The following is a 26,621-nucleotide window of genomic DNA, read 5'->3' as shown; positions in this document are numbered from 1 at the left end:
GACTTGAAAGGTTCATTTAATATTTTATTCCTGTAATGTATTTTCATTTTAGAAACAATATTTTATTTCTTTTAATCTTTTTAACCAATGTAGAAGCTCATCCAAGTCTCATTAGTTTAAAAAGCCGTAATCTTAAACATTCTTTTAAGCAAACGCTGGTATAATTCACAGCATGATAAAATATAGAGCCACTTCCCAAGTGAGAAGCTAAATGAGTAAAGTATTATCTTATTGTATATGAAACTTTCCCCCTAATAATCACTTGAATTATCTGGGGTTTTTTTAGATGAAGCGAAATTATTTTGTACTTAAATGGAATATTAACATCTAGAAATTAGCTCCTGGAGGTTTTGCGGACTTTGGTCATTGATTGATATTTTTATTAATTTTTTGTCATGCTGTATTTTATTTAGAAACCAAGGGAGGTCAAAACTATCAGTTTGAGGAAAGTAAAGAAAGAAGTAGAAAAAATTATTGTTGGCTTGCTTGTTTTAATGGTAGGCTCCCTATCTATAGGGATAGATAGTCAAACTCTGCAACAAATTGATAAAAAGTGTAGTTTTCTTAATAGCTATTCTTGGAATTTTTCCTAGAAGATGATTATTTAAACATCCTTGTAGTAGCAAATTATGCAGATCTATTATAAGACAACAGTTTCTACTTTAAAGGATTCGTTAATGCTTAATATCTTTACTAATTTGGATGTGTACCAATTCCTACTCTGCGTTGCTGTGTAAACAAGACGAAGAAAGCAAAGTATTATAAATTTAAAGGACAAATATTCCAAACTCTTCTGTTAATAAAAGATTAGTTTGTTTCCCGCATAACTGAAACCTCTTATAGCTTACATGATGCAATATCCTATTGTCTGCATTTTCCGTAACATGACCTCCGGAATGTAAGGCAGGATATCAATTTAATAAGTAACGTGAATTTCTGAATTTTTAATCACATGAGTGAGGAATGCTGAAACCAGACTGATACAAGCCTTGATGTAAATTCTACAAGAAAAAAGCAGAAGCATGTAATTGACAATCCGTTGTAATCTAGGGACCAAGTATAATATGTTTTTCAAAATAAAAAAAACTCCAGCTGGCACTGGAAAAGAAGGCTGAGTGGAGTGGAGTCTTCCCTCATGGCATTGCTCCAAAGCAGCTCAAGGCTAACCACATTGTTTTGTCAAAGTGAATCATGTTGCCTTGCAAATCACTTGGTTGAAATAAATGGTAAAAAAAGCTTGGCACAGGATTAAGAGATATGTTCAGCACCTTGTATTTACTAGTAAAAGTACAAAGGAAAAAAATAGAGGTTAAACTATTCTCTTTCTGCTTAACTTTAAAAAAAATAAAAAACGATTACATGATTTAAAAAAAAAATCACAAATGCAGAGAAGACAGCAGATGGTCATTTTTTCAAGTATTTTGTAAACAGAGTTTATAGTTCCAAGAACAGGTCTGTAAAACCAAGCAGATGTCTAGTTAGACGCCAAAGATAAAAAATTTGGCAGCCTAGAGTTGAAAGCAAAACAGATTTTTAATAATCTGTAAAGGCTTTATTAGTGGAATGCTTTAAAAAGTATATAATTTTCCCTAGGTAGGGAACACAGAAGCTTTTGCTTATTGTCGAGGTATAACAAGTGGAAATATGATAAATATGGAAGTTTCCTGCCATGAACCATGTTCCTGACCATCACATCTTCTGTAATGGCTTTTTAATATACCCTGGGCATGAGATTTTCACCCTTTTAAGCATCCTGCCGATATAACAAAATGTGTTTCACTATTAATTTAAGAATCTTCACGATAATTTATTGAAGTTTTTCAAATATATGAAAAGAGAAAAGATGGGACGTATTAAGTTCTTTAATTATTTAGCTGATAATTTTCAGGTCAGTTATCAGAATTTCACCGAAGAAAATTATGTGTACAATTGGACCCTGTCAGTGATGTGATCAGTATGGCTACAGGGAAAGAAAAAAAAATTACCAAGGAGAAAGTCCTTTGCTAAGCTTTTTAGGACATTGTCTAGGCCAGTGGTGGCGAATCTATGGCACCTGTGCCAGAGGCGGCACTCAGAGCCCTCTCTGTGGGCACGCACGCGTCACCCCAGCCCTGCCTCCCCCCACGGCCCCCTCCTCATCAGCAGCTCCCCCGGAGGAGAGTCGCCCCCGGGCGCGGAGCAGCACAGCCAAGGAGATGGCAGCTGGGCAGCAGGGACAAGACACCGCCCTCATGCCCCGTCGCGCGCAGATGATGTGGAGCACAGGTGGAGGGCGTAGCCACCATGGCGCTGCAGGGCCACCTGAGTGATCTGCGGCAGGCTGTGGAGGTGGTGGGTGGCCCAGCAGGTGGGGTGGGGGCGAGGGGGTGGAGCGATGGGGTGGGGGGCGGTTTTTGGGCACTCGGTCTCTAAAAGATTCACCATCACTGGTCTAAGCAGTGAAAAGAATCAGCTAACTGCTAAGTAAACCTTTTGCAAAATATGGAATTAATTTAGCCTTTAAAAAGATGGTACTTGTTTAGAGATAAACCAATCCTCTGGATTAATTAAACAATTCATTTTGTGAGTTTGAACAACATTGTCAGGTACAAGAAATCAGGAGCCAGGATAGAGTTCAAAAGCATTACAAGTTTATTTCATGCTATCTATGCACAAGAAACTGATCTAATAATAATCAAAGCAAATTGGCTCCAGATAAGAGTCAACAGATTTCGGTCTCTTATGATGACGTAGTGACTCCATACTGATGATGGTTAACCCTGCCCTTGGGCTCAGCCTGGTCATCTCCTAGATCCATACTCCCCCAAACCCATTTAATCATGTTATGTGGAAAAAGCTCAGTTCACAGCAGATTCAATATTATTGCCATGTCCAGGTCTTAGTGACAGTAGCTTTGAAAAACATGCCTCTGAATCGTACAACAAAACTACATAACCTTAGCATGTAGAATTAAGGTAGAAATTAAATTAAAAGAGTTCTGTATGTTCCCTGTGCCCTCCCAGCATCATTTAATATAAGTTACAGCTTATTTTATAATGTGATTTCTTCATCTTTTTCTCCCAAATTTGAGACCTATTTTGAACCTTATTTTTAACAATATTCTTGTAGGTGGGGGCTAATATTTAAGAGTAGGAATAGTAGTGGTAGGATTCTAAAAAACAAGCCATTTCCTCCCTGCCTTGCATCCCTTACAACCAAAGGCACATATTTCCCGCCCCACTCAAAATAGCAATTTTTGGTAGGATTTTAAATCTGGGGAATGGAAGCAATTTGCCTCTCCATGACTTCCTGCCTCCCTGCCCATTCTGAAAAAAAATGCTAAAAACTAGGCCATAAAAATTCAGTCTCAGTTCTACTTGGGACATAGACTTTGGAAGACATGGAAGGTTGACATGTAGCTCTAAGATATTCTCTATTCTGATCTAAGAAGGATCCATATCTTTTGAACTCAGTACAGGCAAGTTTACTGAAGCTATATCAATTGAACAAGTGCCATAAAATCCTGTTAGTGTTGTAGTGCTCTCCTTATTCCTGAACTCAGTGTTTCAAGCCTGTTAACTAAGGCACTGTTCTGTTTAATTCATTTTGTAGTCTTGATTGAACTTTGGAAAGGAACAAAGGTTGGAGTCCCAAGTAGATCAATGCAATCACTTAGAGAACTAGGGAGCAAATTGAGGATTTAAACCCAAAGTTTACCTAATTCTTACATAATACTCTACCTGGTAGGTAGTAACCTGATTATTATTTATGTTCCAGTATCTGTTTGGAGATACTTGCAGTTACAGAAATCAGCCAAGAGGTGGACCAGGTCAAAATATTCCACAAATGTGGCAGTTTTAAATTTGTGTGATGTTTTTTTAGGAGATAAAGTTGCTTTTTAGGAGATAATCTACAAAATGAAAGAACTTAAAATAATTGCAGTTGCAATTAGTTATTTCATTGTTTTTTGTCCAACATTATTCGTACTTTAAGACCACATTACTTAGCAGTAGAAATTCAATTATCTATATTTTTTCACTTATTAAAGCAACTAGATTTATTATTTCTCATTCAATGGTGTAGCCCGATACTTAGGCAGACTATGGATACCGAGACAAATGTGTGAATTGAAATAATACTTGTTTCTGTAGGAAAAAATAGAATATTTTAGAAAACATGTCTCTATGAATTAATGGGAACAGCTTTGTTTAAATTGTTTCTGGAGATAAGATATTCCATGGGTTATAAAACAGATATGGTAGTAACACACCAATTGGGTTGATTTGTTTGATTAACTCGTTTTTTGCATCTGTCTTTACACAAAGGGAAAAAAACAGACCAACCTATCAAAAATAGTGCCATAAAAAACAGTATAAATAAGTTAAGATAGACAAGAAAATGATAAGCGAGCACCTGTCCAGCCTAGATGAGTTCAAATCACCAGGACCAGATGGATTACACCCCAAGGTTCACAAGGAACTGGCAGATGTGATCTCAGAACCACTGAATTATATTTTTCAAAGATCCTGGAGCACTGGGGAACTACCAGAGGACTGGAAAAGAGCTGATGTAGTTCCCATCTTCAAAAAAGGAAAAAAAATAGATCCAGGAAATTACAGACCTATCAGCCTGACCTCAATACCTGGGAAGATTCTGGAAAAGATAATCAAACAACGAATCAGCGAACACCTAGAGGCAAACAAAGTCATTACTAAAAGCCAACATGGGTTTGTCAAAAACAGATCATGCCAGACAAACCTTATTGCATTCTTTGACCAAGTGACAAAATTAGTGGATCAGANTTAGACAGCATCACCACCAGATGGATTCGTAGCTGGCTGACCGGCCATACTCAGCATGTGGTCCTCAATGGAACTGCATCTACATGGAGGGAAGTGTGTAATGGGGTGTCCCAGGGCTCTGTTCTAGGCCCAGTGCTCTTCAACATCTTCATCAATGATTTGAATGAGGGGATAGATGGGGAACTCATCAAATTTGCGGATGACACCAAGCTGGCAGGAATAGCCAACACTCCAGAAGACAGGCTTAAAATACAGGAGGACCTGGACAGACCTGAACACTGGGCGCTATCTAACAAAATGAAATTCAATGGTGAAAAAAGTAAGGTTCTACATTTAGGCAAGAAAAACCAAATGTACAGATATAGTATAGGGGGTACCTTGCTCAATAGTAGTAACTGTGAGAGGGATCTCAGAGTCCTAGTGGACAATCACTTAAATATGAGCCAGCAGTGTGCTGCAGCTGCCAAAAAAGCCAACACAGTGCTGGGCTGCATTAACAGAGGGATAGAATCAAGATCTCGTGAAGTATTAATACCACTTTACAATGCCTTGGTAAGGCCACACTTGGAATACTGCATCCAGTTTTGGTCACCACGATGTAAAAAAGATGCTGAGACTCTAGAGAGAGTATAGAGAAGAGCAACAAAGATGATTAGGGGACTGGAGGCTAAAACATATAAGGAACGGTTGCTGGAATTGGGTATGTCTAGTTTAACAAAGAGAAGGACAAGGGGGGACATGATAGCAGTGTTCCAATATCTCAGGGGATGCCACAAAGAAGAGGGAGTCAAGCTATTCTCCAAGGCACCTGAAGGCAGGACAAGAAGCAACGGATGGAAACTGATCAAGGAGAGAAGCAACTTAGAACTAAGGAGAAACTTCCTGACAGTTAGAACAATTAACCAATGGAACAACCTGCCTCCAGAAGTGTTGAATGCTCCAACATTGGAAGTTTTTAAGAACAGACTGGACAGCCATTTGTCCGAAATGGTGTAGGGTTCCTGCCTGAGGAGGGGGTTGGACTCGATGACCTCCAAGGTCCCTTCCAACATTATTATTATTATTATTATTATTATTATTATTATTATTATTATTATTATTATTATTATTATTATTATTTATTTATTTATTTATTTATTTATTTATTATTATCCATTTGTTTATTTATTGGTTGTGCATGGTATTGTCAGGAGTTTTCTCCAATACCAAAGTTATAAAACATCAATATTCTTCCTATCATGCTTCCTCAGAGTCCAACTTTCGCTTCCATAGAATGTCACAAGGAATAGGATGACTTCCATGATTCTAATATTTATAGATACAGATGCTTCATGGCATTTGAATATCTTTTCCAAGGCTTTGATGGCTGCCTACCACATTCTAGTTTGTAGCATATTTCTTGGCTGCTTGTTCCTTTACTGTTGATGATTGATCCTAAAAAGCAGAAGCTATCAACCACTGCAATATCTTCACTGTGTATTCTAACTTGGACTGTTGGATCTATTATCTTTAAATAGCCCCATTTTTTTTCACTGTGCTCCTTGACTTTTATTACTAGAACTTGCAGATCCTTAAAGAGTAGAAATATGAGGTTTGTAGTATATCCCATTGGTCCTCATGTTTAGCTATGGCCTGAAAATAATAACAGCATTTTTGCCCATTATTTTTTGTAAGTGCAAATAGTTGCTCTTGTATTTATGTTATATAACGAAAGTTATCTTCTTTTCTTACCTTTTTTGGAATAGTATTTTTTTTCCCATTGTATTATGAAAAAAAAACAATATTTTGTCTGTTACTATGCAATAAAAAGCACTTTTAAAATATGCAGTAATTACATATTAACCTCAAGTGACTATATGCTAAATTTAGATAAACCAAGCACCAAGTTTTGTCCCTTGTGTCTTGAAAACATGAGCTGACCTGTCTTCTATTTTTAGCATTTCAAATGAAACAAGACAAAAACATTAAGATACAGTGTCAAACATTTTTCCCCAAAAGCTTGTTCAAATGCAATTGTTTTTTCAGCAAAGGTTTTTTTTATTTTGCTAATTTTCATTCTGATCAAATTTTCAAATTGCTAATTTTCACTCTAGTTCAATTTTTAAAGCCTCATCTCCATATGGTAATACCATTAATTATATATGCATTACACGAGAGTTCAACAAATTATGCAAAGTGATATTTCACTTTCCTTGACTAAATTACTGCTGTAAAAAACAATAGTGCCTTAAATACATTGTAAACCATATAAATCAAAATTAATTTATGGTAATGGTTTTATATAAAGCGTTGCAGTGCTAGTTGATGAAACCATTAACCTGGAGAGCCACACAATAACAAACATTAAAAGGGGACAACTTGATTTATTCCCAGCATCCTCCTCTCTCTCTTCCACAGAAATGTATTAACATTGCTATACAGGTAGTATTAGCTTAATGACAATTCGGAACTGAATCTTGGATGTTGAATGAAGTGGTCATTAAATGAGACATCATGTGATTACTTCACTCAACTACTACAACTCCATCAGTCCTGGTTATGGTCTTTAAATGGTAAGAAGTCTAGAATGCCTCTTGGGGATGGGAGAGAACCTTGAAAGCTCCCCTCAGGAACTGAAAATGCCTTCTGCCAAAATCCAAGCAGGATCCTCAGCCCTGGGTGAAGAGAAATGTGTGGCTTAAGCAGGGTCTCTCAGGGCCTACCTACCCTGTACGTCTTACCACACTGCCCTTCCACTCAGGAACTCAAAATTCAGGATCTCAGTTATGTTTCTTTCACCTGCTGAAGGAGACCAGATCCCCTCGATGCACAGAAGGGAATCTTCAGGATTAAGCTCAGTTTCTAAACACACATCCCAGGAGGATATTGGCTCTCTACGCGTTTGGAAGGGAATGCCTTTGATGGTATGGAGAAAGAGAGCTCAGATCCTGAAAATATGCGCTCCATCCTGCAACTCGCTGAAGGAGTTGGCAAGCAGCTCTTTCAGCCAGCTCTCAGCCCTCCTCCTAGCAGGCAAGCAGCAGCCTGCAAGCTTCCCTACAGGCTTCTCCATTGATTTACTGAGGAATCTGCCGGAAGAGATTGCAGACGATCACATGATTGTGAACTGCTTGGCAACAGGTCGTACGTGCAAACGGGTTGCCAAGCACCCAGATACAACAGAAATGCTTTACAGGTCATAAAGCACCTTTTCTGAGGCCATCATATCTTCGAATGATCATTAAATAATTACCATAAGTCTAGGACTTATTTAATTGGAGAGCCAGTATCCTACCTGACTGAGAAAGTGTGTGGCTTCCGCCATTCTTTACTGTCACCTAATTATTAGATAATGAGTAAATTAAGATCCTATATTCCAGTAAATATTTTCCCCACAGAAGAACAAGTCATTGAACTCACCAGTTGACCCCAAAATCATATTAAACAAGAGAATTGCCCAGTTTCTGAAGTGGAGGCAAAAAGTTAAGAAGACGCATTCAGTTTATAGAAAAGAAATCTGTTGAAAGTATATGGTTCTGCTATATTATATGAAAAGGTCTTCAATAATAAGACTAACATAATGAGACTGATAGTAATAATAGCTACCAGTTAAGGTGCAATAGCAGTATGCCACTTAAAGTGAAATATTCCTGGAAAATTAAATGGCAGGCAGCTGAGTTGTGCATTCAATTGTTATTTTTGTAGCCTCATGATCAGAAAAGGAAATAAAATGGAGATGAGCCCATCTGTTTTCCCTTCAGTGCCTTCAACTCCACAACTAGGTTTCTGTTTTGGGATGGTGCAATGGTACATTTCTCACCTCTCTCCTGATTGACATCTTTCCAAACTTCAAATTATCAGACTGTATAGATAAAGATTTTGATCTGGGTAAATAAAGCTTTTCATTTCACTTTATTTTGTTTTCAGTGAGCTACTGGAATGGAAATTAAACCCAAACATTAAACAGTTTGCTTAATTCCAATTGCATCACCATCTGCCAAGCCAGGAAAGATGGCAGATGAAGATTCTTCTATCAATTTGTTAAAAGAGATTCTGGCTCAGGCACAAGATCTGAAGCTGATCCAGCAAGATCTGGCAGACCTTAAATGTGATGCCAGAAAAAAATGACTTGCTGTGGAAATCAATTGACTGCCCACTATTATGCAAGCCAGTCATAATATTTTGGATAAATGAATTACTTACTTAAAAGTCACAGTTGCACATGAAAAATCTATATGTGATTAGCATTGAAAACTCCCAAGTCCATCAAATCTGGCTGAATTTATGAAGGATTTTTTTTCAGAAAGCTTCCCCCTTTGGAAACAAATTTTTCCAGTCAAGATTGATCATGTGATTAAATTTCCTTTAATGAGAAGGAAAACTGTTACTAGTTCCAATATCATTATTGTACAATTCCTTCATGTTACTACCAGAGATGAGATGTTACCTATATTTCAGCAGGAATTAGCAAAGTCTCTATTGAAGGTGGGTTCCAGCCAAAGTAAGATTCCAATTTATCTGATTTTATAAAGAGGTATCTTAAAAGATAAAGGTTTTCACAAAACCAAGAACTCGTGCCACAGCAGTACAACTTCAGCATCTCCAGCTACATTTTGCATTATTCATCAAAATCAGATTCACAGATTTAATAGTCCTTCAAATGCAGAGTCCTTTATCTTACATTTGAAATCTGTGGATGGATAAGCCTGATGAGAGAAGTTTGTGTTTGCCCAGAAATAGCCTTATTTTGTAAAAAAACAAAAAACCTCTATGCTTTTTTTTCTGTACTCTTCTCTTTGGGGTTTTTTTTTTTAATGCTTTGAAAATAGCAAAGGCGAAGTTGCAGCAAAGATCAGTGAGCAGGCATTAAGTCTGGTCCAGTGGTATCTCTCCAGATAATGAGTGCTGGAAGATTTCCCGCTAGCTCTCTGAAAGGCTGCTCTTCATGAGGAAGATCTAAAGAAGTTCTGAGGCTTCTTTTGAGTCTAAGCACCAGGGCTGCGGAAGAATCAAGGAGCTCACAGTCAGAACATACAGTAGCCTGCAAAAGGGCATTGAGTTTGCAAAAGCGCTTTCCTAAGCACATTTGGAAGAATATTATTTCGTCAGAGCAATTAAGCCACCAGTAGAGTGATCACTTCACCCCAGATTAAAGATAAGACCAAAGGAACAAGTTAAAGGATTTAAAAATAATTAAAAGCAAAAAAACCTGCCAAGATTTTAAATTAAGAAAGTTTAAAATGGACTAAGGGGACGGTCGAATTTGGATTTACTGATTTTAATGTATTTTTAAAATAAGTAAACTATTAATATATCTCTATGTGAAAGAGTTTTATTTGAACTAATCGGGGACAATGATTGAACAGCTTTGCAAAATAAAACTTAAGGGAAGTTATAACCTCATCCAGGTTTCAGTAATACATGCTTAGTCTACCTTTTCACCAATACTTTAATTTCTGGATTAAAGTACTTTTATTATAGATGGACCTGGCATTTAAAAGCTGTAGCCTGAGCCTAAGGTCTCCCTTCCCTATAATAGCTTATCCCACATCCCTCCTCTTATATCTCCCTCTTCCTGGCACTACTCTGATCTTCCCCTAATGACTACCTCCCTCTTCAATTTTCTCATCCTCATTCCTCCACCCTGATAATTAAGAGAATTACTGTAAATGCTAGCAATGGTATCATCAGAATCTGAACATTCAATTATTATCACTGATAACAAAGTTCACATTTAATTAACATGCTAACAATTGTAGGAGAGAGAGAGCTCCACATAAACATCCTGTGGAAACTAACTGTTGGAGAATACTGAATTCAATTGTGTAGGAGAATTTTAAAATTAGAGGAAAATACTCTGCCACCAGACAATAAAGTCTTAACGTTTTGTATGGCTACAAGCCTTTCTACCTCTTGATAGTATTATCCAATTTGGCACTTATTGTTCTTATCCTACTGCAAATCTTGGAAATATAGCCTTTTTCTTGATTTCTAATATTTTCTTTTCCATGGATTGTGGTTTTGATTCATTGATGAAGATAGATATAAAGAACTGTCAAATTTGATTTCTTTTTTTAAAAGAAATTCACTGATCACCGTTCAGTAATTCAGTCCTACAGCTATCATTGCAAACTGAAATCTTGTTCATTTTGCAGTATATAATTCCATTCAGTTTGCCAAGCATTTCCTCTACAGTCTTAAAACTGTAATGTTTTAAGAGTTTAAGAGATGGATTTTATAACCATTTTTTCCCTTTTGATGCCTTGTTTGGTTTTCTTGATATTTCTTGGAAAAAGAATTCAAACGCTTGCTCGTAGTTATTATAAAGTAATATTAATAATGATATCCCATTTCTTTTCATTTTTATTGGGATCAGTATAACTATTGAAAAGATTTGACTATTATTAATAACATTTAAATAATGGATAGTAGTAAAAGTAACAAAGAGAAGAGTGAAAGTAAATGAAGAAAAAGACAGCTAAGGCTTTACACTAAAGGTTCAAAAGAAGAGGGTGGTTTTTTTCAGATACTCAAACCAGCCTGGATAAACTGAACCCTCATACAATCTGTGGAATGAGGTGGATATAAATATTAGCAAGCAAGCAAGTAAATTAGAAGTGAGCCATTTCGTCCAGTGTTTTCTTTGTTCAGACTACTGTAAGGATTCAAATAAGGAAACTTCCCCAGCCCAAAGATCTTAAGAGTTGAACTTAAGAGGAACTTTGAGACCGTTGGCACATAAATGATTTCAGAAGGACAGCCATAAAAAAGCCTCTGAAAATTAACAAGCAAATTCATATAGGAGAACATCAGGCACTAAAGAGCAGGACCACATGTGAAATTCCAATTAAACTGATTTATTAATACTCATACCTATGCATAGGACTGTTTTCAAATAATGGTTAGCACTATTTTGGTGCTAGATAAGGATCAATAGAATTCAAGAGGTTAGACGTAGTCCATTTGTGGCTCTGTAGCAACTTTAGGCTGATTTCTCTTTTGATTCCACTTCCAGGTTCTGCCACCCATTCTCCTACAGAGACTTTATATAAACACTTTAAAGGAAAAAAAGCAGTACTAATAGCCAATACAATTTTCTTGAACTCTGAAGTGATATATATGAGTTGACCCTTTTATACTATTTGACTGCCTCATTTGAAAATTTTAGATGCTTTTCAAAGATATCCTTATGTGAAACCCACTATAGTACAGTAATCATTCAACCTCGCTCTTATTGTATGTAGCATAACTAACTTGATCATACTAGCTTTCTCCAAAAAAGGAGAGCTGAAGCACTAAGCAAAGTTGAACTAAGGGCAGAACTGCTAATCAGTTTAAGCAAGTAAATATTAAAACTGCCACCTCCTATGAATACAGTCTCCATAAAAAGTATAATATTCAGAACAGATTGTTGCTAAGGTAATCTCATACAATATGGATAAAGAAGAACAACAAGAAACAATTATATGTGCAGTTTTTGTAATTATGGTTTATTAGGAATACTGTTGAAATGATAATACAAGAAATCCATTAAATAACTTGTTTTCCAATGTAAAGGCTATTTATAGACATTTCAGAGCTGTAGATTCTGTCAATCTTCCACTCAGGTTTTGGAACTGTGCAGGAGGATACCGATCACAATGGTATGGAAACTAATATGTTCCTATACTAATAAACCTAAATGTTTTATTTATAAATACATTTATACATGTTTTAAATAAAAACTAATGGTATGGAAACTGCATAATGGATGGAAACTAATCAAGGAGAGAAACAACCTTGAACTAATGAGAAATTTCCTAACAGTGAGAACAATTAACCAGTGGCATGGCTTGCCTTCAGAAGCTGGGTATTCCATCACTGGAGACTTTTAAGAAGAGATTGGACAGCCACTTGTCTGGAATGGTATAGGGTCTTCTGCTTGATCAGGGGGTTGGACTAGAAGACCCCCAAGGTTCCTTCCAACTATGTTATTCTGTTATTCAATCTCTTCTGAGAAGGCAGACCAGTCTACCCTTAGGCTTTGCTTATATAACAGTGGTGAGCCTTGTTATCAATATGAAAATCCTCTCTTGCCAATTGAATACTATTTTTTGTTTTGACAAAATCTTAGCTAGGATTATTTTTTTTTCTCTTCAAATTGAACCGTTCACACAAAACACTATTGATCCTAAATATCAGGGCTGGTTAATCACAACTCCCGAATCAGTTTAGAAGAAAAAGAAAGTTGAAGTTCTGTTGATCTGTATACTAATAGCATCCAACGTATCTTTAGGTTCCATTCTTTGTTTCATTAATAAAATAAATAGAACAGTATCACACACCTTTATTATACTGACGTATCTAATATTTCTAATTGTTTAATTATATTAATGGTTAATGTCCTAGAGATGAATATAATGTGTGTGTGTGTGTATGTTGTGTGCACGTGAAAATTGGATTTATGTATACTAAGTCTAGGGTCCCTGGGAAGAGCAGAATCTGGCATGGTATTGCAGGTATTCATCATCAGATATCCATGCTATGTGCTTCCAATCATGTAAGGGCCTGGAGCATGTTCTTACAGAGCCCTGGAATGGACCTTATCCATTCAGTTGCTTTCTCAGGCTTTCTTTCATCCCAAAGCCAGGAGACAAGAAGGTCAGCATAAACTGCACCCAGCATGACCTTAATATGAACTATTACTGTTCTAATAGTTTCTCCGCATGGCATTATAAAGGCAGTGATTGGTGATTTCCTCTGGCTAGCATTCAGACATTGCCAACTATGGGTAAAGCTGCCACTCATTGCCATACGTAATGTGTGCTGCAGTGGTGTTTGTAAGATCTGGGTGCCTCATGCAATCAGTGTTTTCTCCAAAGGACTATTATCCTGTCAATGCATGATCACTAGATGCCAGCAAAGAGTTCATCTTTAAGTGCTTTTAGTGTTTGCCTGGATTTATGTAGCTCAGATGCAGCTGTTGTGAAAGCGTCCTTGGAGCTCAAGAAAAGGTCTTGATGTGAGTGAGAGGTACAGTTACTATGGGATGGTCCTGGGTGCATCTGTATGTTTTTTCTAATTGATCTTTCTGGTGGCAGAATGATTTAAGAGTTTTGTCTCTCTTACCTGCTACCTAATAGTAGTCCAGATAAATGTTGTTGAAGAGATGAAGTCTGAGAAATGAATTTGATTCTTGTGACAAATCATTACATACATACAGCTTTGATTATCCAAAAGGGTAACAGAGGAAATCAACTGTATGCAGCTGTGTGCTGAGGCCATATCTATGCACTCTGCATTCTATGATGAATTTCTTAAAAGAACCTTCTGCCTAGCAAACAGCCATGTCTTTTAAGGAGCAGCAGTCATTGTGAAGTGAATTCCCCATCATGTAGGCTACAGACGCTCAAAAACCAAGCCCTGTCAGTTATATACATTATGCCAAGGAGGGCTGTTCAATTTCAGGGCGTTGAACTCTCTAAATTAGCTGGTTGTCCAACCTGTTTAAACAAATTTAAAAAAGGAAATGACTGCAGAAGTTGTAGCTTAGGTCTTTCGCAGCCCAGATAGTGCTGCCAAACATACTGAACCCAGCAACCAGATGAAAGTGTAATGAAAGAGGCTTGGCCTGTTCTATAGAATTAGGACTCTTTTATATAGCATTAGAGCAGACTTAGTTAACACCATGTCTGTTTTTTACCCTAGCTGGTATTTCTGTGTGTTGGGGTGAAGGTTTGGGGAGGGGGGGTGTTCTGTTTTCTTTTAACATTATTAACTATCCAGAAACATGAATTTTAGATGAGAAACTATATAGATTGAAATAATAAGCAAACAAAAATTTCATACACCCAGATACAAAACAGTCCATTCGTAGTCCACACAGACCAAACCAAACTGATCTAACCTCCCAGCCCTACTGTCTGAGGGAACATCCAGATCTTCAGTGCTTTGTGAAAAGTCAGAAGGGTTGGGGGCATCCTGATCTTTGGCACTGCGACAGAGAAGGCACAATTCTTAGGACACCCAAGCTGACAATTCCTAATGGAAGGAATCTGGAGTATGCTAACTGCCAATTCTGCTGCAGCAAGTAGAACTGACTTGGGACACATAGTCTTGCAAGTAAATTGGCACCATACTAGGTAGGGCTTATGGGTGCCAACCAGCACTTTGAATTGTTCCCTGAAGCCCAGTGAGACCCAGCACAGCTCACAGAACAGTGATGTCCTAGGGCAGGGGTAGGCAACCTTGGCTCTTTTATGACTCTGGGAGTTGAAGTCCACAAGTCATAAAAGAGCCAAGGTTGCCTACCCCTGTCCTAGGGCATGTAACAAAGCACCGAAGAGTGCCTGCGCACCAGGCTGGGATGATTGCATTGGCAGACTTCCAGTTAAAATATTAATAAATAAATAAATAGTTTTTTTTCTTGACTGTTACAGAATCAGAAAGTTAGCAATTACCATAATACATGCAGTTGAATTGTACTGTTTCTCTGAGCCTTTGACTTCAATTTATTTCTGATCAGCATGGATCTATCTATTCTACATCTTTGAAGAATTGCTAAGAAAAAAGCTTAGATGGCTTGTGGTAAAAAAAACATTCTTAGAACACCACTATTATTGTTGACAAGTAATAATCTATTCTGGAAACAATGGGAGTTTTCCACCTGAAATTGTCACACACATGTGTTATTTGTGTTTTTCAGGGAACACAATGAATGTAGATAAATATTTTCTCTGGTTTTCAGATACTATGCCCATTTTTGTTTTGTAATAAAATTATTAGGCTATAGGAAGCCATTTATAATAGTAGTAGTAGTAGTAGTAGTAGTAGTAGTAGTAGTAGTAGTAGTAGTAGTAGTAGTAGTAAAGTTGGAAGGGACCTTGGAGGTCATCTAGTCCAACCCCCTGCTCAGGCAGGAACCCTACACCATTTCAGACAAATGGCTGTCCAGTCTCTTCTTAGAAACTTCCAGTGTTGGAGCATTCACCGCTTCTGGAGGCAGGTTGTTCCACTGGTTAATTGTTCTAACTGTCAGGAAGTTTCTCCTTAGTTCTAGGTTGCTTCTCTCCTTGCTTAGTTTCCACCTGTTGCTTCTTGTCCTGCCTTCAGGCGCCTTGGAAAATAGCTTGACTCCCTCTTCTTTGTGGCAGCCCCTGAGATATTGGAACACTGCTATCATGTCCCCCCCTCGTCCTTCTGTTCGTTAAACTAGACATACCCAATTCCAGCAACCGTTCCTTATATGCTTTAGCCTCCAGTCCCCTAATCATCTTTGTTGCTCTTCTCTGTACTCTTTCTAGAGTCTCAACATCTTTTTTACATCGCGGTGACCAAAACTGGATGCAGTATTCCAAGTGTGGCCTTACCAAAGCATTGTAAAGTGGTATTAACACTTCACGTAAAGTGTTTATTAATTAAGATTTTTTTTTCGTAATGGAAATGGCATTTGGAATTTTCATATTCTACTGACATTTATCAGAAGGCTGTTATTGGACCAAAGAAAGTATAATATAACAAAATTATTCTTATAGCAGTAAACAATGCTTTTCTTAGTTTTATGGTCTTATGATTCTTCTCCTAAAATAAAAAATAATTAGGATTCAGGTTATCTATTTGCCAGTTTACTGTCACAGGTTTCCTCTCTTTTTTGCCAAGAAAATCTGTCTTACAAAAAAAACAATGTTTATTTTCTTTATCATGTCTGGCCTAGGGGAAAATTTTTAGTGGGGGTTTTAAAATAATTTTAAATTACTTAGACCAATTATTAATATTTGTCTTTTAATCAAGTTTTAATCTGTAGCTTTGGTATTTTGTATTTTTATCTGGTTGTTAGCCGCCCTGAGTCCGCAAGGAGAAGGGCGGGATATAAATATAAACAATAAATAAATAAATAAATAAATAAACATGGGTCCTCAACCTTGGCAACTTTAAGCCTTGTGGACTTCAACTCCCAGAATTCCTCATTCAGCAAAGCTGGCTGGGGAATTCTGGGAGTTGAAGTCCACAAGGCTTAAAGTTGCCAAGATTGAGGACCCCTGTAAATATAGAAAATGGAAAGAAATAATACTTGCTTCCTTTTTTTTTTTACACAACAGAAGAGGAAGGTAGGTTATTAGGACAATCAGATTTGGGCTGGAAAAATCTAAAAATCTGGATGACAGAAAAGAGAGATACAAAATTCCAACCTTGCTGCTGTATACAGATCAGCTAGATTTCTGGAACCCAGTTCTGGTAGCCTTAACTACACCATAATTCTAGCCTTATATCCGAGTCAAGGCGAATACTTTATTTCCCCATTCCCAGGTTCTTGCAGCATGCTCCAGGATTAGAGGAAAAATAGTTCTACCACTATGGCCGAAAGTTCCGCTAAAGGCTCCTACTGTATATTTCAGGGATGATATATTGAAATACTAAATTCTCTTCTTTAAGGAAGATAGAGAGATTTTCAGTAGTTAACTTGCGATTAACTCTAATTTAGATGAATTAAATGTTCATTTCTATCTCATCCTACTTCTGGAGATCTCAGATAGATGTGGCAGTCCTGGGAAACAGGTCAGATGGAATTTAATTTTGTTTCCGTAATCTTCATAGCTGATTGGGGATTTTGGTATTGGTTTTCAAATTCAAAACCAATAGCACATAAACTCCAGTGATGGAATTCAGCCTGTTCGCATCAGTTCAGCAGAACCGGTAGCTAGTTTTTTGTTGCCCAAGCCCAGAATGGACCTCCGGAAGCGGCATCCACACAGAGAATTGGTTGTTCACATATTTGAAACCCACCACTGATAAACTCCCACATAAAGTTGGGCATTGAACGAAAGGAAGAATATGCTGAAGTAATGTTCTTCTTTGCTATCAAATATCCCAATGCTCCACATGGGCTTTTCTGAAATTGCTGCCCAATGGATTGGCATTTTTATTAAGTTGCTAGTCCACAGTGGCTAGGTAAAGTTAGAAGTTTCTGTGATGAATTATTGTTTATTTATATAATATATCTGTAACATTTTATTGTTGCTGACCTGCTTTGGGAATATCCTTTCAGAGCTTTTTACATGAATCTCTGATTAATCAACACCATAGGCCCTAAATTGTTTTTTTATTTCCTGATTTCCTCTGGAAAAAAAGTTACATGTTGTTTTGAATTTGAATTTAAAGATAAGTAGCATATTTGATTGAAGACCAGTAATTTAATATTTTGAGTTCTTCAGGAACTCTTTGTACATGACATCTATACCTAGCAATTTGTTAATCTGTTGATAAGCATAGTACTTTATTTTGTTTTATCTCTATTAATTTCCTTTTTTTAATTCCTTCCCAGAACAGGCTAGTTTTGCCTTTGTTTTTGTTTGTAATGATAAGCAATTTGTTCAGCTTTTTTATACTCTTTCTACTATGTTTATATACTTTTCACTCCTTGGTCTAATTAGCCAAGTTCTTTATATGACTACTTAGTGGTAATATATTTTTTAAAAAATATTTTGCTGCATCTTTTATTTTGTATTAATTTTGCCAGTGTTTGTATTATTTTTAATTCTCTCATTTTGGGCAATAGTTCTTTTCCCTTCTGACTGCTTTGACCTTGCACATTAATCATACTAGGATCTTCTTGGACTTGACAAATCTGCATGTTATATTCTAGTTGACATTTTATTAATTGCACTTTTAAATAATAACTATCCATAGATAGATATATCCTCTCATTTTTCATTAGCCTCATATTTTTAAAAGGGTTTTAGGAGGGTTTTTTGGTGGGGAAGTCAAATCAATTGTTGTATGATTTCACTTATTTTAATCATTCTTGGCAATTTTGCAGTAACCTTTATGCTAAATGTCATCATTATCCCCAATCAGTTCAGTACTACTTCTGATTTCTTCATACTATAATTACTTTACAGGTTATATGGACCAGGAAATCATATGTAGAGAGTATGGCTTCTAGTACTATAAGCATGCATCAATTACATCTGTTACAAGTAATTATTTTCTATTATACGCTTTTCACCAGATGCCATATAGTACTATATGCTCATTATAGTTTTAATTTATACCCATTTGGTTTATCTGCAATGTTTATATTTTATCCTCAGGAAATATTTTATTCTAAATAAGATACTTTTTATGTTTTGTCAGTTTAATGCCCAAAATTATTTTAAAAGCTATTGTCATTTTGCCAATCCTTTGAAAACATTTATGGATTAGTCAAAGTAAAAGCACACTCAAGCTTAGCTCCTGGTTACTATCCAAACAACCATATAGCACAAAATTAATTTACAGTTGCTTTCTTTTGGGCTGTTTTCAATTTCCTATTACCCTAACGTTAAAGATCTTAAATGTCAACCGGGAAACACATTTTCTACTGTTCTAGGTAGGAGACAGTTAAAGAGTCAGAACTTAGTGTTTTTATTATAAAATTTTGTGCTGGCCTCACCTCAGTATAAATACAGAGCCTAGGTATCTTACAATATATTAAGTATTTAATATGCACAATAGTGAAATTTGTGTCTTCTTCATTTCCTCCCCCCATCCCCATTGAACTGAGAACAAATGCTTGCTTTTCATTTTGAGAATTGGATAATTCAGTCTAGGTTTGTTTTGATGGAGGAATAAGGAATTGTGGATAATGTATAATTTGAGAATTGTACTTTATCAAAGAAAGTAGAATTGCAGATTGTAAAACTGTCATTTTGTTTCAGTCAATAGCTTCAGCTGACATGGATTCAAATCAACTAGAAGCTTTTCTGACTGCACAAACAAAGAAACCAGGGGGAATCACAACCGATCATGCTATAGTTATTGCAAAATTTTGGAAGAACCAGCGAGCAAAAATTCATGAGAGTCTGATAAATCAAAGCAAGTGGGAAAATAGCTTGAAAAACATAAGCTGGAGAATAGATTTAAAAACACAGTCAAGACACATTGACCAGATGAATAGTCCTGTGGCAATAGTTGAAATGGAACTTGAGAAAAATGGACAGGTAAGAACATTTTATTTTATTTTACCAATGTGAATGTTACATGTTAGTAAGTGTTTGCTTCCTAAAGATGGAGGAAAAGAAAAGGAATGCAGGTAACAGCTTATACCAGCGGTTCTCAACCTATGGGTCGCGACCCCATTTGGGGTCGATCGACCATTTCACGGGGGTCGCCAAGCAAGGCTGTCCGCCATTTTTTTCCCCTTTTCTGGCAGGTGCCTTACCTCCCTTGGGCTGGGCCAGCTGGTGGTCGGCCTGCTCCATCTCTGCCGCTTGCCAGCTACGCCTCGGCCGGCGCAGGGGGCAGAACCATGCATGTGCGGCGCTCCCGGGCAGGGAAAGTCCTCGACTTACGACCGGTTGGGTAGTCTTCGACTTAACAACCGGTTTAGTCCTCGACTTACGACCGGTTTAGTCCTCGACTTACGACCGGTTGGGGGTCGCGGCATTAAAAAGGTTGAGAACCACTGGCTTATACTATTACAAATCACTATAATGCAGGCTTCTTTAAGTTTTAATATCTCAAGCTTGGATCATTGGCCATGCTTCCTCAGACTGATGTTTTCAAAAATTTGGGGGTGTAAACTTCAGGAAGCCAGTCCAGGTGTAGGTTGTCTCCAAAGCAGAGTAACTTATATTGTCCATATGGAACCTCCTGCATGATCTGAAGAGATGTCTTAAAATTGCAAGAACAAAGAGAAAAATTATAGCTCTTTATTCATTGTTTGGTTTACATGTTACTGTTGATATGGTAAATCTCATCAAAGTGATCATTCTGATTCCTACAGAATCCCACATAGCACAACATTAATTTCCATAATTTATTAAGATGTTTTAATTCTCTTCCTACAGAATGCCAACCTCTCCCCCCAAAAAGGAAATTCTTCTATTTTTAGTTTGCATAAAGCAGATGTAAATATGTGCACTAATTGAGCAGTAGCTGCAGTTAACATGGTAGAAAACATTTCAGTGCTAAGAGTTACCAAGACACTGCTTCTTTTGGATTTATAAAATGTTTATTAAGTTTCATTATAAAATAAAAATACAGAAAAAACAAAAGTTAGAAAAATAAGAGAAAGAAAAAGTGCAGAGAAAGAAAAAAAAGTCCAACTTTTTTCAGTGTAGCAAAATACAAAACAAAAATACAATCTCAACATTTAAAGCCATTTCTATAATAACAAAATAATTCTAATTATAATAACAAAATCATTCTAATACCAAGGTACTGTTTCTCGCATATCTCCTTATATGTGCAGTTAAGGTTGTTGCATGCATATGTTTCATATCCATATTCTGTACTGCAATAAGGTATTATATTTGTTGGTGTTAACATTTTTAAAAGGCCTTTTCTAAGAACAAAAGAAGTTGACACTGACTCAACTGTCTGAAAATCTGAATACAAAGTAACTGAAATAAGTTGCCTCCAGAAGTTGTGGGTGCTCCAACACTGTAGGGTTTTAAGAAGAGATTGGACAACCATTTGTCTGAAATGGTATAGGCTTTCCTTTTTGCGCAAAGGGTTGGATTAGAAGATCTCCAAGGCCTTCCAACTCTATTATTTGGTTAAGTGTGTAATATGCCAAACAAATTGATTGGTCCATGTTAGAATTAACTACCTAATTTATATAATATATAAAGATAAGCAGATATTCTGTTTCCTAATTTCACTGTTATATTCATAGAAATTCATGATTTTGGCAAAATGTCCATTGCAACATCATAATGCAACCTCTACCACCTGAGTGCAATTTTGTGACACACAGAGAAAAATAGTAGTTTATATCATAATGAAAATTTTACCTTTTGCCCGCTCCATGCCACCCTTGTTTTTAACTATATTTTTTCCCTATTAAATCTAAAATTGTCTCCCTTTCTTTCTGTGCTCACATATAACTGTCATCATGTGTTCTGGGCATGGTATAATATGTGGATGTATTTCAAGAAAAAATACATGGTTAAGTTTGTGCAGTAAGTCAAAAATAACTTGCATTATAACATCTTTGGATGACGTACTAAGCTGAATGTTAAAAGTTCCTGTGGAATTTCATTTGCCCACTACCCATGCAATTCATTCAATAAATTACCTCTGTGCTGATGTTTGACCAAGATAAAGTCTGAATTTCAACTCAAATATTTAACTGCATTTCTGTATTGAAAATGCTACAGGAAAAATTTCATAGAAAATCCATGACACCTAGAAAAAATGAATAAACCAATTAGCCTGAGTAAGACTGTTGCTTGTTGCTTAGGATGGGGATGAAGGAATGAATATGTATATGCTTGTATGTTAATGAGGTAGCGCATAAATGTGCACGTGGACAGCTTCTGATTCTCAACCTGGCAGTCAAAAGATTGCCTATCCTAATCTAAAAAAAATTTGAAAGAAGTTAATTATAATGATGTAACTGTTAACAGGAGCAGAGAATATAAAAGTAATCTGTAATTAGGATGAATCTAAAAGTAGAATGAGGTTATTTTTAAAAGATACTGTATAACCTATTAACTTCAATAAATTAAAAACTCTACAAAAATGATTTCATTAATAAAATAGTTAATGCCTCAATTCAAGTAGAAAGTTATAATAATCTAACTTATATTTGTAATAATGATATTAACTATATTATTAATAATAATCCATGCTTTAATATACCAATGGATTGCTTAATCTATCTGTAATAGAACATTAATAGTTACAAAGAGAACTTTATAAAAAAGCTGCCTAAATTCATACTGGTACCCAACTTTTTTCCCAAGGAATTGAGAAGAACATTTTTAACCTCCAATAACTATGAAAAAAATTAACATACATAGTGATTTATGTTTAGTCTTCAGTAATCACAAATATTTCAAAAAAGCAACATGCTACAAAATATATTTTTATATATACTGTATCTATATAAATAAAAATGTAAATGTTCGTTTGTTCAAAATCTTAAATCTCCGAAAGTTCTTTACCGATTTCTTTGAAATTTTGACACAACGTTGCATTTGAATACGCGTGTGTTTTTATATACACCTACTATTATATAGATGTCACACCTATGACAGGTAAAAACATGCTTTTTTGAAAAACAGCGCCATCTGTTGGACGTAAAAACAACACACGCTAACCAGACTGAGCCACAGCAACGCGTGGCCGGGTACAGCTAGTTTTATATATAGAAAGTGAGGATGGGATACATGAGAGTACATCATTGTTTTACCTGTGTAAAAATAATGTCATAAGAAAAAAACTTAAATAAAAGAAAAAAAGCCAGCAACAATTTGGAAGCAAATGATTAAGAGGTAAATGATAGGAAATGGCACATAGGATTTTTTTTAATGATTTTTATGCTGTCTCAATCAATCCTTGGCAGTGAAAAATAACACAAAATAAATAATCCTTAATAAATCCATAATAAAGTAATACTTCATTTTCCTTATAGAACCTGTGTGTAAGACTATACCCACCAATTTAAGGATATTCATTTATTTTATTTATTAGATTTCTTTCATACATACTTTAGGCATTGCTTAATTAAAAATAAGTGCAACTGATCAATATATTAATATTAAAGCTTAAAAATAGTTTCTTATTATCCTCTGTTTTAATCTAGCTTACTCCTTGTTTCTCTTACTTAACAAAAGTGAGATTCCTGTAAAAAATAATTTGCAGCCAAGTTAGATGACTGGCATATCTGCCACAATTTATTAAAAGTATCAGTCTCCCAAGGAAAAAAAAAGATATTAGCATTGGTCATCTGGTGACTACGACAAATGCAATCACATGAGCATTGTTCTCCTTGGAAGCATATGTACTGAATAGAATAGTTATTTAACTGGAAAAAGTGACCTGAGAACAAAAAGAAAACAAACTGAAAGGACAAGGTTTATATTAGCTCAGGAAGAAATGAGGAAAAGAACTGATTTAGAATTCCAAACATTTTTAAAGTACAGCTGTTCCCTGTCAGTGGTTATTTCTATCAATGCTCCTTTGATATATTCTTAAATATATGGTAGTATATAAGTATAAACACAATGCATTCACAATAAAATATGTGGGAGCAAGAACATCTTTAATATGTTATATTCCCATTTATTTCTAAGCAGTTGCTTTCTTGTGCAGTTCTTGGTGCTCTCTGAGCTTGGTTGTTTGCTTACAGACAATTTATTATCAGACTAGATAATATCAGTGTTAGTAAGTGTGGAGTTGCTCCCTCTTTATATACAGTAACTTGCCCTGTCAGTGTTGATGGGAGTATGGTTTTCTGCTTGGTTGCTTGCCTGGTAATAAATCCCTGCTTATCTGGGTGTAGGCTTCCGGAGAGGATGTGTTTTGGGCTTTTTGTTTCCTTCTTAGGTTTTTTTAATTGTCTCTTTTGAATGGTGTGTAAATGAGGTTATCTATTATGTGTCCATTGATGGCTGATTTGTCTGAGTCCCAAGCTTCCAGGAATTCTCTAATGTTATTCAATTTAGCTTGATCTAGGATGCTCACAGTTTCCAGACAAAACTATGGTTGAGTTTGTCCATCATTGTTAGATTAAGGAATGTTCATCATGTCTTGATTTGTTAATGTTCATGGATGTACTCTGCTCGACTTCTGCCTGTCTGTTCTACATAGTGGTTGTTGCAGTGCTTACATTCTATGTTATAGATGATTCTTGTATTTTTTTTCTTCTTAAAAGAAGCAACTAAGATGATTAAAGGCCTGGAAACTAAAACATATGAAGAACGGTTGCAAGATTTGGGTTTGGAGAAAAGAAGGAATAGGGGTGACATGATAGCAGTATTCCAGTATTTGAGAGGTTGCCTCAAAGAGGAGGGGGTCAGTTTGTTTACCAAAGCACCAGAGAGAAGGACAAGAAACAATGGATAGAAACTAATCAAGGACACAAGCAACCTGGAACTAAGGAGAATCTTCCTAACAGTTAGGACAATTAACCAGTGGAACAGCTTGATGTCAGAAGTTGTATGTGCTTCATTACTGGAGGTTTTTAAGAAGACAGTCATTTGTCTGAAATAGTATAGGGTCTCCTGCTTGAACAGGGGTTTGGACTAGAAGACCTCCAAGGTCCCTTCCAGCTCTATTCTGATTGGTGATTGGGCTAATGGGTCTTCAGGATGTTTTGAAACGCTCTAGTTGGTTTGTATGCTATGGTGATACCAAGTAGTTGTAATAGTCTTTTGATTGTTTCTGATGCATGGCAATATTATTCTTTTCATAGCTTATGTTGATTGTGCTGTAGCCAGGCACTTTTGGCTAAAGTTGTGTAGGTATTCGTTTTTTGGAAGAGGTTATATAGGCAGTCTGTTTCTCTTTTCTGATGTTCTGAGTTGCTCTAGTCTAGTGCTTTTATGCTAATCTGAATAATGTTTTTACACAGCTCCTCTTATGGGAGATTGAGTTGTTACTTTGGTAATGGAGAACTTGGTTAGCATGATACTTTTTTGGATAAATGTGTGCTTCTAATTTGCCACAATTTCCTCTGCTAATGAGATTATCCAGAAAGATAGTATGTTGTTTTCTTCTTCCCTTGTGAATTCTATTCCTTTGAAGATGTTGTTGATTGTTTTAAATATATTCTCTAATTGTTTCCTTTTTATTAACAAAGATCTCATCCACATACTGGATACATACTTTTGGTTGTATGCATGGGAATGTTTCTAGACACTACATTACAGTCTCTGTTTTTAATCATGAGAGTGATGATTTCATGGCTGTAATTCTAATTTTTTGATATATGTGTCCATCAAACTGAAAGTAGCTAGCTACACAGAGTTTGGTTTGGTCTATTATTCTGGATATTTCAATCTCTGCTTGTAAATAGAATATAGCATTTGAATAGAACAAGCATATTGTACCAAATAATATCTCAAAAGATTTGATTCAAGGAGGATTCCTATCTTACATTTCATACTAGGTCATAGTGACCTGAAACGTCTGAGCTTGGATGAAATAATGAAAGAAAACAGATCCTCACTAAAATACATCATTTTCATATCCAGTCTCCTCTATTTTAAAGTACTTTTGGAAACTTTGAGCAGGCTCTTGAATTATATGCATCTTTGAGCTGGTTATCTTGTGTAACAACTATGCACTCACATGGAATGTTATATACATTCCTTCTCTTTCTTTAGAAAGTTAGGACTGGTCAATTCCTTTGTATTACAAAAATTATATTGAAAAATTCTGGTTAATACTTTTTTCTCCAATCTTTTTCAGTTTCCACTCATTAAATAGAAGCATAGTGGATGAATTTAGTATTAGCAAGTAACTTTTGCTAAGTGCTTCAAAATATGTTAATTCCCAATCCGCATAATACCATAATCCAGTTGTATAAAACACAATTTTAAAAAACCAACATTATATTGGAAATTTTCTGAAACTGCATTGATCAAGAATCCAAATGAATAGGATGAAAGATATAGAAAGAAATGATGTTGAAAAATGTTGATAAACTTTTCCCAGGAAAAATACTCTTTATAAGGAAAGATGCATGTTGTGAAAAGACAATGATTCAGCTCTTAAGCAGACAAAATCCTGTCTCAGATCCAGAACAATCACTGGCTTTCAGATAGACAATCTCAGCCTTCATGATCTTCATGGCTTTATGGTCCTATAAGGCAGGTTGTTACGCTTTGAATCTTGTTTTTATCACAAAATGTGGTTTCATCCGTAATTAAACATTTAAATAAAATGAATTGAAATTATGATTCCTAATATCTTTATTCTACAGCACTGGAGATGGATAATCCACGATAGGGTTAACTTAATCCTCCTGCCCAATCAGATCAAGTCAGCCAAACTTGCCACGCCTGTCCTGGGCCTATCTTCCCCCAGTTTTAGACTTGATCTGGCCCAGAGCAGACGTTGCAGACTGGCTCACAGGCAGGTAGCAAACCTTTCGTGGATTATCCATAAAAT

The 26,621-nt window shown here is 36.0% G+C and overlaps 1 protein-coding gene across 2 annotated transcripts in view; it reads left to right on the top strand.

The window, feature by feature from the left end:
* The window catches only part of COMMD1 (copper metabolism domain containing 1), an 84,574-nt gene that overhangs the window by 9,556 nt on the left and 48,397 nt on the right, over positions 1-26,621 (top strand). For both annotated transcript variants that reach the window (XM_015822674.1, XM_015822675.1), the window contains exon 2: positions 19,436-19,717. In XM_015822674.1, coding sequence (XP_015678160.1) covers positions 19,436-19,717 — 282 coding nt within the window. The remainder of the gene's footprint in view (positions 1-19,435; positions 19,718-26,621) is intronic.

The sequence above is a fragment of the Protobothrops mucrosquamatus genome, unplaced genomic scaffold (genome assembly GCF_001527695.2).
Source record: "Protobothrops mucrosquamatus isolate PMUCROS unplaced genomic scaffold, P.Mucros_1.0 scaffold1639, whole genome shotgun sequence".
NCBI lineage: Eukaryota > Metazoa > Chordata > Lepidosauria > Squamata > Viperidae > Protobothrops > Protobothrops mucrosquamatus.
Note: the sequence above shows the minus strand (reverse complement) of the source record. Positions and strands in the feature narration are given on the sequence as shown.